At 36.4% G+C, this 11,562-nt stretch overlaps 1 protein-coding gene across 3 annotated transcripts in view; it reads right to left on the bottom strand.

The window, feature by feature from the left end:
* Positions 1–296: 296 nt before the first annotated feature.
* parvb (parvin, beta) overlaps positions 297–11,562 on the bottom strand; it is an 18,338-nt gene continuing 7,072 nt past the window's right edge. For 2 of the 3 annotated variants that reach the window (XM_077210122.1, XM_077210120.1), the window contains exons 2-13: positions 9,385–9,474; positions 7,268–7,338; positions 6,461–6,563; positions 6,205–6,345; positions 4,419–4,534; positions 4,276–4,337; positions 4,141–4,160; positions 3,765–3,826; positions 3,611–3,679; positions 3,434–3,535; positions 954–1,026; positions 297–701 (exon numbers count right to left, since the gene is read on the bottom strand). In XM_077210122.1, the coding sequence (XP_077066237.1) occupies positions 625–701; positions 954–1,026; positions 3,434–3,535; positions 3,611–3,679; positions 3,765–3,826; positions 4,141–4,160; positions 4,276–4,337; positions 4,419–4,534; positions 6,205–6,345; positions 6,461–6,563; positions 7,268–7,338; positions 9,385–9,474 (986 nt within the window). In that variant the 3' untranslated portion in view covers positions 297–624. The remainder of the gene's footprint in view (positions 702–953; positions 1,027–3,433; positions 3,536–3,610; positions 3,680–3,764; positions 3,827–4,140; positions 4,161–4,275; positions 4,338–4,418; positions 4,535–6,204; positions 6,346–6,460; positions 6,564–7,267; positions 7,339–9,384; positions 9,475–11,562) is intronic. The other variant, XM_077210121.1, reaches the window with a different exon arrangement.

Below are 11,562 nucleotides of genomic sequence, written 5' to 3'. Positions count from 1 at the left end.
ACAAAATTCCCAGCATACATTTTGTCTTGTTTGAGAAGCCGTTTCACTCGGATATATATCACAATAGGGGAAAAAAAGACTATAACAACTTCTGTTTCATGCCGAATTCAAGCCTGTGTGGGTGAAATATTTATGTGCTCTACCAAGGATTTTAAGCATGAATAATTCTGTGTATGAAGACGTGGTACGCAACTGCTTATTTTGATCAAAAAAACTCCATTGGTCGCTCATAAAATAATTTTTTGAGACCAGAAAGATCCAATTCTGAGATGTCAAAATGAATTCATTCCAGCATGTAGAAAGCACTTGTTTATTTGAAATAATTACAGCATTTCAACTAAAATAAAATACACAGTGCAGCTTTATGAATCATTCCAGGACAAACAGTAATTCTGTGTGTAGTGCTTAAAGCAGTGGCAGGCCTAGATTACGTGAGTCAAAATTAAATATATTTTAATGAGCTGCTACACTGACGGATCATTAAGGCTGAATACATTCGATTCTGGGCATAAATAAGCTAAATTATACAAAATGGTTAAGTCTTACATACAAAAGAAACACAAGAGATGTGTGTGCATGGCATCAGTGAGGCCCGACGCAAGCTTCCTCGGATCTCTTCAAGTGTTACTCTGAGTTTTTGTAGTTGGTGAAAAGGTTGTATAGCACCCTGAGAGTTGACTTCAGATTCAAGTTCACCACATCTGCAGGACACAAACAACAGAATCGCTGTTAAATAGACAGAGGCTTGAATATGTTAACTGACATTGTGTAAGAACAGAAAGGAAAGGGCAGGTACAGTGTGCTGCATCTATTGAGGAACATCTCCATCTAGTGGATAATCTGGCTAACACCATGAACAGGTTCAGACAATGAGCTAGTCTGTTATGATATCTGAAGGTTGTGTTGTGTATATAACGCTGATATAACATTGCTGGCACTGATTTTTCTGGTACCTTCTGGTCGAGCTTTGGGTTTCTGTAATCCACCATCCTGCATGAGCTCAAAAGCAAATGCGACATTATGCACCTACAAGACACAAAAACACTAGCAATTTTTTTCCATGGCTAGTAATGTTACAAAACAGTTTTTGAATGCTAGAAATAGAGATGCTTAAGTAAAGTCTGTTATGGTGAGATGTGGTCTGAACAGCATTCATGAAGTCTGATTAGGTTTGCTGTGGACTTCTTTAGTCTGATGTGATCTATTATAGTGTGATTTGATGTAGTCTGATGTGGATTCATAAAGTCTGACATGGTCTGATGCAGTTTAATTAGGTATTTAAAAACAAACCACATCAGACTTCATGAGTCCACTCCACATCAAACCATATCAGACTTCATAAATACTACTCAAGTGGACTCATTGGCCCTCATTTATCAAAAGTGCGTACACCAAATTTCCAGCGTACACCTGGCGTACACCCAAAACCACGGTGACTTTGATATTTATCAATATGGACGTTGGCGTACGGCACGCTCAAATCCTACGCCAGGTCAGGAGGTGGTGTACATGTACGCACGTTTAGAGTTAGTGCGGAAATGCGCAGAAAAACAATTCCTAACACCACAAAACGCACTGACAAACTAAAAGATATGAGGAGCTCTTTTCCAAAACGCGATAAACGCCATTTTTTAAAATAAATTTGTATTTTATTTCTATTAATAAACTAGTGTTGTGTCTGCACAGATGAAATTGATGATCACCATCTCCGTAGTGAACGCGCCTATAGAGAGCACTTTTCGACAGCACTTGATTCAGTAGTACTAACACTTTCTCTTCACTTTCTCTTCTCTTCTATTCTATAAAAAAATGCACTAAAGTTAAACTGAGAGGGGTTATAGCACTTGAGTATTGTTGTCCTACTGTTAGTTTAACTGCTTCTATTGTTTTCTCATTTGTAAGTCGCTTTGGATAAAAGCGTCTGCTAAATGAATAAATGTAAATGTAATGTAAATGTAGAGAGAGTAGCCTATTTCTTTTCGTTTATAATTGTTTCGTTTAAAGACATTTCAAGCTTTCTTTATAGATATATTTCTCATGTCTGTGAGGCATATACTGAGTTTCGGTTCATTTGTGATGAGATGCGCTCCAGTTCACGTGCAATGCAAGGGACCGCGCCCGCGCCTCCATGTCATGACTCATGATTATATTTTCTGCTATTTGCTTATTTATTAAATCCAGACAATCCAGGTTGATGAAAAAAATATTAAAATTAAGATACAATTTATACAAAACGGAATTCACTTTAAAGAAAGGCTTTCTACGAAACAAAACTTAATTAAGTGGCCAAAATCATGTCTGAGCATGTCTCCCGATATATTGCGCATCCTATCTTAGCCTATGTTCACTTTTCATAATCAACATAGATGGGGAAAAAATAACATTATTATTTTTTAACAAATATGAAACTAAATGCACTTAGTTAATGGCTACAACACGTAGCCTAATAGTAGGCCTGAATATTGTTATCATTACTTTTAAGTTTGGCACGAATGACTATTAGCCTAAATGTGTTACTAAATGATTTGAATGTATTTTTAACATTGTTGTATTAAAGGACTGTATTTGTGTGTTATTTTTAAATAATTTGTTTTATGTGGTGGACAATATTGGAACGTGACATTGGAAATATTTATTTTCATTTTTACCATTTAATTTATTTTACTATTTATTTTGTTTGGCTTTTATTTATTTCATGCAGTTGCACTTATTTAATTTATATTAATTCATAGTATGAGTCCCTGATTATATGTTGCATGTTCTCTTGTTGTTGTTTTTGTTGTTGTTTTTTTAGACAAAAAATGGATGGATTTATAGCGTTTTGAAAAAAAATATAATTAACTTTGAATTTATCATCAACAATATTGTTGTTTGATTTAATATTAATTTTTCATGATGGTGATGGTCTCGATCTCCAGAGAAGTGTCTCCTCTTTGCCGTCTTCCGTGTGTCCATGGCGTAAAATGAGGGTGTGGGGGAAGCGGATACTTGAATATATAGGGGCGTGTTATTCTAATGATGATCGTTTTCAGCCGCGGCATTTATCAAGGGCAGGTATTGCGTACACCTGGATTTCAAAGGTACGCACAGCTTCATAAATCAGGCGGTGAGAGGAGTGTAAGCATAATCTTACGCCAACATATACGCCCGTTTCTACGCAAGAATGATAAATGAGGGCCATTGAGACTGATGTGGTCTGATATGGTGTGGTGTTGTCTGAAGAGTATTCATGAAATCTGATAAGGTCTGATATGGTTGATTGTGGACTTGTTGAGGCTTATATGTTCTGATATCATGTGATGTCATTTTATGTTGTCTGATGTGGATTCGTGAAGTCTGACAGGTCTCATGCAGTTTAATGAGGCATTTAAAAAGTAATCAGACCTTATCAAACCTCACCAGTCCACATTAGACCGTCCTACATCACACTTACCTTCTGTTCGAAGCTTTCTGGCGTGAGGTAGAAGTTGTACAGTGGCACAAAGTAATTTTCCAACAATCCCATCAGCAACACCAGATAGACACCATCTGCAAACTTCACACACACACATCAAGAGTTTAGAGAAGGTTTTGATCCGTGTGAGAGTTAGTTCACAGATGATGTTTATACCTGTGATTCCAGCTCCGTCACCTCCAGGTTCAGTTTGTTCAAGTGTTTATTCACAAATGTGATCAGCGACTGGGAAAACAAACATTGAAGGTTAATTTTGGATAATCAGCTCCATCACACAGAACTTCTTGTCCCGTCCGGAATGGCTTCTTACAGTTTTCACTACGTTCAGTTTGTCAGGTGCGTGATCCAATAAGGTGTCGAAAGCATCACGTTCTGCAAATGACGAAACAAAGAAACAGTTTGGGACTAATGAAAATAGAAAACAGACAAACCATCAAAATCCAGCTCCTAGTTTCTATCTCAGGTCAGGTCATTTGTACACTTAATTGGTCTAGATGGTTTATTTTCAATCTGTTAGACCAGCATGGTCAAGCAGACTAGGGCTGGTAAACCAGTGTGAACCAGCTATAATGTGCCGAATAAACTAGTTGACCTCCTTAAACTGGTATGCCTTGGATTTTCCAGCAGGACATCGGCCCTATAGGACAACATATCAATGTAATGAAAATGTGTGTGAAAATACCCACCTGACCTTCCGATCATCATTCTGTTGGAAACCGTGAACAGAAAGTCAGCATCAGATCACACACTCAAATAAAAAAGGTATTTTTTCATGTTATAACCATCTTTCATCACTAGATGGCCACATCGAAGCTGCTTACTCTGTCGTGGTACTTGTGAGTTGTTTGGTCACATGAGCAGTCTGCAGGATTCCCTCTTTTTTCTGAGACAGAAACCAACCGTTAATTAGGCTGAAGGCATTTGATATAACGTTCAGTTTCACACTTTAATGATGTCGTCGTACCTTGACCACGATCACCTGGACGGACACATGCTCAGGTAAGGGGATGGGAGCTGCATAATACATGGCGAGCGCCAGCAGCAGGTACACGATGGACACCAGGCTCTTAGAGTGGATGGCTGAGGAAGAGACAGACATAATCAACAACAAATTTCTTGATTTTTCATCATCTATTAAAAGATCATCAAAATTGACCATATTTACTTTCTTTTGCACAATTCATCAATGCTTAAAGGCAGGGTGGGTGATTTGTTCCAGAAACATTTTTTGTTATGCTGGTTGAAAGTCTGATAGCAATCCTGATACTAATCATTAAGTTAAGTGGTCTAAATGTAATTATATATATATATATATATATAAATATATGTATAGTCTGTGGAAGGCGTAGGACCATAAAATGATCGTCCAATCATTAAATTAGGTCTGAATGCAATGATACAATGTCCTACCTGCCTGTCAATGTTTGTATTTCACGCTATCAAAATTAGACAGACGTCAGCCACTGAACACCGCAAACAAACAGCAGCGCCTTTTACAGTTCCTCCTGAACCAAAACAATGAGCTTATGCTGCGTTCACACCATAACTACAGTAATTTATGAAGAGATGGAAACCTGTGACTCAGATCAATCGGATTATACTCAGATCGGTTTGTGACTCGAATTTAAGCGTTTCAATGGCAACACTATCAACGGCTAAATGAATCTGCAGCAGTGATACAGGTCAGAGCTCTTTAAGTTGTTTATGTTCATTATTATTGTAATGTGCTGTGAGACATGAGGCTCTGGGGTCCTTCATTTCAGAGTCACACTCAGGACCTTCGGGTCCAAATGGGCCGGAAGGGTGGGATTCATATTTATCAAAAGAAAATCATAATTTTTTTTTTTACTTGTTTTTTATAATATTTTTTCTTTTCTTTTTTGGTGTTTTGAGAATTTTATGATTTATAATTAATATTTATGCAATAAATATGACCCTTTTCCCCCCATTGAATATAATAGAAAATTATTATTTTTTTAAATATTTTTTTTAATTTTTTTAAAGCTGTATTTCATTTTAGAGTCAAGCCTAGACCTCATGAAAGCAATTTTTGAAATGAGATGGATGCCATCTGTCGGACAAACTGACCATTTTAAAAATGCAAAACACATAGGTAATCTGGATTTATTGGTTTGTTTATGTATAAAAGTGTGTTTGTGTGTGTGTGTATGTGGATGTGTCTGATTTGCACTCTTGATGTTTTATAGATTTACCCCTTCACTGTTATGTGCTTTTTTTCTGGATCGTGGCTGATTTGTAGATTGTACGCACAAAAAAACTCGGTATTTTCACATTTTTGCCAATTTGCCATTCATTTCCTATCCGGGTCCATTTGGACCCGAAGCTCCTGAGTGTGACAATTTTTTTTTACAACCACTTAGATTATTCAAATCCTGTCCCCAATTTTTTTGGATGTTCATATACCAAGTACCAAAAAAGTCACCAAATTTCAGACCATTCCGATGAAGCTATGATTTAAAAAAAAAAATATTTAAATGCGTCGGGTCCATTTGGACCGAAGGACCCCAGAGGGTCACCGTCTCTCCTCACACTTTTTTTCTGCTCCCTGCTGTCCGTGTTCATGTGTTTTAGAGGAGGCGTGGGTTTGGAGACGCTCTGAAGGGAGGGTGGGATCTTATGCTTTAGCTAGCTCGCTATTGTTAGCCTCTCCGAAAGTTGCCTATCCTACCTTTTAATTTATTTATTTATTTATTCTTAGGTTAAGTGTAAAAATGTCTTTCAGCGCTCACAGTCGACACTCCACTCCGTGTTCCACTCCAGAGGTCTGAGGACTCCATTAACAGCTTCCAGAACCGTCTGCAGTTTCTGCTTCTGTCCGATCTCTGACTGCGTCACCTCCGCCACATTCAGCTTATAACCCGACAGCTTCTCTGAAGGACGACACACACATAGAACATCCTCATTAGTCCCACACTTAAGACGTTTGGTACCATAAATGTCTAGAAGTAAAGTGAATCATAAACAAAGTATTTGTTTTTGTCTTACCAAAAAGTTTCTGCAGCACCTGTCCATCATACAGATCTTCTTCAATGTCTTTTACGATGATCCGGTCCTCCTCCAGTTCACTGTTGATCCAGTCAATGAGAACCTGAGAGGAAGAGTTTATAAAAAGGTCAGTGATTAGTTAATTGAATGCTAAAGTTGTGTCATAAATGAAGGAAAATTCTGTCAATGGTGGGGAAAGAGTTAATTAACTACATGTATTTAATATAGGGCTAGCTTTAAGATTAGAAAAAACAAACTTGAAAGAAAATTCTAAATGATTCCTTGGCAACTAACTGAAATAAATATGGGTTACACTTTATTTTAAGGTGTACTTGTTACCGTGTAATTATACATTTGAGGACAAGGTTATATTAATTAACTACGTAGGGTTACCATTAGGATTGGTTTAAGGTCAGTTGCATGTAATTATGCATAATTTATAGTAATTACTATAGAGACTACATGTAAGATACTGTAATATAAATGTATGTACAATAACAAGGACATTGTAAAATAAAGTGTTACCAAAATATGTTTAAGTTGAAGTACTAAACTGACTATATAAAATGACTAAAACAATAAAAGCCAATTATTACTAAATACTATAATATTATATAAATAATATTAAAATAACACTGGTTTGAGGTAATAGCTAAAACTGTAGAGGGCGCTGCATGCTCTCCAAACAGACTTCACTGTCAAATTTAAAGTCCCGTTGGTTATTGTCCTCATCTACCATTTCTGGGAGATTTTCACATCCTCTATTCAGAGATGTTAGTGTAAACAGTCATAAAAAGTGTTTTCTACCTTCTGCAGGTCTTTGAAATTGAGGTCTTCTCTGGATGTAGGGTCTAGAATGGTCCTCTCTGCATTTTCTTCTGCAAAAATCACAGAAGAAGGAAGAAACTCTTCAACATTCTCATAAACACAGAGTGTTTTAACAGACAATTATGTTGGATCGTCTAGAACGGTCTTGGGTGTGGGGGAATTTGTCCAGCTGTGTGACTCAGGGTGAGTAAGAGTCATGGAGGAAACGAGAAGTGTCCTCCACACCCAGCAACACCACCACAAAATCAGGCTTTTGGAGTTCAACTTCTTAGTAATGCATTTCTCAAGTGCCAGCTTCATCTAATACGTTTTCTCTTGAAACTCTTAAATAGGCGACTAAAAACAGTAAATAGTGCTGCAGTGATGACGTATTTTTTAAAGGTCAAAACCTGGAAGCAAGTATTTTACCACTTCTGCTTCCATCATCCTGATTTTTTCTGTGTATGACTTAAAATACATCAATAATACCACAATTGTGATTTTTTTTTAAAGCTTACACTTGTCTTGTAAAAACTGGTTGCTAAGAAGTGGTTAAATGGGACTACAGAGGTTGTCAGAGACAAACGACATAATTTTCACATTATATTAATATTATTATCAATATAATATTAAACGTCAAACTTTTACAAAAACTGAAAACGTTTTTGGAAGATTAGTGATGGTGACATTTAAGTCATGCAACTGTGGTTTAAGTTCATTTATAGCCTACGGCTGTGTCCTAAATCGCCCCCTATACCCTTAAATAGGGCATAATTCGAGAGGACAGTCATTTGTAGTGTTTCCGAAACCATAGTGGAAGTTATGTAGTGCACTCATTCAATCCCGCAATGGACAGCATTAACGAGTGTACAAACGATGTACACTCAACCATAGACATAAAATATATATTTTATGTCTATGCGCTTGCGCTTAAAGGACAATTCCCGCCAAAAATGAAACTAGGGCTAAATAACACACGGGTACCGAGTCGACCGTTCTCTGGGATGCGTTTTCATGATAATCGAATGTACCCAGTTTTAACGTTAGTTTAACCACAGATTAGCTTATAACGCTAGTGTATGGGGCATTTTGAGCCTTGTTAGTGGTATTAACTACACACTAATCTGTGGTTAAACTAAAACTAACGTAAAACTGGGTACATTCGATTATCATGAAAACGCATCCCAGAGAACGGTCGACTCTGTACCCGTGTTTTATTTAGCCCTAGGTTCATTTTTGGCCGTAATTGTCCAAGTTTAATGGCTAGAGAATACCCACAATGCACTGTGAGGATCACACAGAATGAGCTCCCACATCTGACCAGAAGATGGCGCCGCATCTGAATCATCCATCCATGCGTTTTCCAAACCGCTGGTCCAATGTGGGTACAGCGTAATATCACACAGGTGTAAATTCATTCTTAATTGATAATTAAATTGTTTAATAAGGTTTATACATGCTAGTTTCCATGACCGAGTTCAAGATAAATCTTTAAACAAAAATTTAAGAAATGAAAAAAAATGATTAAACAGCAGAAACTATGCAAAAGCTACAGCCCTTCTGGCACACTCAGTGTCTGAATTCACTCACTCGTTTTCATTTTATATTTGTATTGTTTATTTGAATGTACTTCACTTTTATGTAGTTGCATTTCACTTTTATTTTTCTTATTTTTGAGAAGCACTTTGAGATGTAACTTTTAAAGGCGCTATAGAAAGTTTATTATTATTATAATATTATTCTTTTTAAGGGTACTGCAATGTACAGTCCTTCGAGTGAACTATATCAGTGGAGTATTGTAGGGAATAGTGAACGAGGGTACAGGGGGCGATTTCGGACACAGCCTAAGTTTATTGTATTTCATTAAAGTTGTATTCATTTCTGAAGATTACCATGATGAACAAAACACGTAAGAATTATAATCGCTTGTTGGTCACGGAGCTTAATTTCCTGCAATAATTCAAAAGCCAATAGAAAAATCCTATTTGGGATTTTGTCAGGGAACCAGGTTTACAAACGTACGCCAAACTGCAGCACTCTTCTCAGTGAGCAGTGACCTCTAGTGGAGGGAAGAGACGTTACGTTGGGTTTAATGGATGAAAGGAGGGATGGGTTACCAAGCAGTGTATCCTCGGGGAGCAGCTCCGGGCCGCCGGGCAGGAGGGGGGCGTTGATGGCCTTCTTGCCCTCTTCCTGAAGGTCACTCACTAAAAAAAACACAAAAAAAGAATAATAAAGCGTCATAAGCACCATATTTTCTGGGATATGTACCTTGGTAATGCTATAGAAGTACCTTGGAGTATCATGTTGACACCATAGCATATGAATATAGTAATAATATGGTAAGTATCAAGCAAGGTTGGTACACAGTAAGGGTTTATACCGTTTCCAGAAAATATGTGTGATGTGCAGAACGGCTAATGTCCCGTACAGTAACTCGATGCTGTTTCTACATCGGTAAATCATTGCCATGTCAATTAACTGATTAGTGTGCAGTAATTAATCAGCTGATTCATGAGTGACTCGTTCTCTTCCTGCTTCAGGTAATTACAGTATATGTATTAAATTGAGCAGTAACTTGACATGATCTCATCCTATAGTGAACAGCTTCAGTTTCGAGCACTTCCTCTACAACAGAAACATTCATCAGGGTCAGATCCAAACATATCTAACGGCATGAGAAAGAGTTCCTCCTGTGTGAAACCACACACACACACACACACACACACACACACACACCTGTTCAAATGTTTAGAGCTGCTTTTTACAGAAATTAATATTTTTGTTCAACAAGGATGCATTAAATGGATCAAAAGTGACTGTAAATACATGTATGGTGTGACTAAAAAAAATATTTAAAATAAATTATGTTCTTTTGAACTTTCTATTCATCAAAGAATCCTGAAAAAAAAATCCTGAAAAATATGAAGCAGCACAACTGTTTTACAAATCATCATATCTGGTGATATACTCCATATAAGACTGGAGTAATGATGCTGAAATTCAGCTTTGATCACAGGAATAAATTACATTTTAAAATAGTATTCAATTACACTGATTGTGATAAAATTGTTTGCGAGAAAGATCAATGTACATCATATTGTAATATATTCTATTAGGCTGCTTGTTTTTACTGCTAGTAAAAAAATGAGCTTTTAAAAGTGTGACACAAACTCATTTTCCTTTTGACTTCGCACTTTTTCGGGATAGAAAGACTAATTCCAATCACATACTTCCAGAAAGTCCTGTGAAACTACCATTGAGAAAGTGTTATTATAGTGTTGATTTTATATTTCCTGTTTTCATTTTTAATTTAGCTAACTTCTTGGTAAATTTGTTGTGTTTTTGTCATTTGTAATAGCCTATTTTTATATAGGTTTTATTTTTATAGTTTTGGTTTATTTAGTTGTTGTTAGAACTTCAACTGTAATTGAAAATTAGAAGTGTTGCCTTGGCAACCAGCTGAAACTACACAAAAAGTTTAGTTTTTTTTCTTCATATTTTAATTTTCAGTAATTTTATCGTTAGTAGATGGCGACGTCACTTTGTAAAGAAACACACACATATAGACTGAACATGTAATATGCATGCGCATGATGTCACCGTTTTCATAAAAGTATATTTTTTTGTAGTTTACACAGAGACAATAACGGTATCGTTTTCACAGACAAACAAAAAATTAAATTCCAGGCCCACTAAATGACGTTGTCGTGAATATGAACAGCCAAAACGCATGCAAAGTTTTCTGTTTTGTGTCAACGGCCCCAAAGAGGCAAAAGCCCCCCATCAGTCACATAAACATCTGAGCTCCACAGGGACAGTTTGTGTTGGCAGTTATTCATCTTCATAATCTACATGATCTCGCGCACAATCTGCATTTCCTGCAAGATTACGCTCATCATAAGCATGCATTTCTCCTGCGGGAACCATGAAACATGCAGCATGCCTCATTTTCTTAGGATTACAGTTCCGTCCATGTTTCACACACACATAGATGCTATTTATAATCATAAATGCTAATTTTGTATATTAAATAGGCCTACTATACCATAATAATTACTATATATATTTATATATATATTCACCATACATATATTTAGTGTTCAATATATACAAATACATGTACCGGTATGTAATGTATGTATTTCTGTTATTTTTAAATATTTTTGTATTTATAAAAGTTATGTTAATTCAGTTATGTTGTATTCAGATATATTAAATCACTGCAGTATAGATTTTAGGGTTACACAATAAAATAGTGATTTACTAATTGCTCATTTCAATGAACACACATA

Source organism: Siphateles boraxobius, unplaced genomic scaffold (assembly GCF_051911475.1).
Source record: "Siphateles boraxobius isolate OS27281-9 unplaced genomic scaffold, OSU_SipBor_1 65, whole genome shotgun sequence".
NCBI lineage: Eukaryota > Metazoa > Chordata > Actinopteri > Cypriniformes > Leuciscidae > Siphateles > Siphateles boraxobius.
Note: the sequence above shows the minus strand (reverse complement) of the source record. Positions and strands in the feature narration are given on the sequence as shown.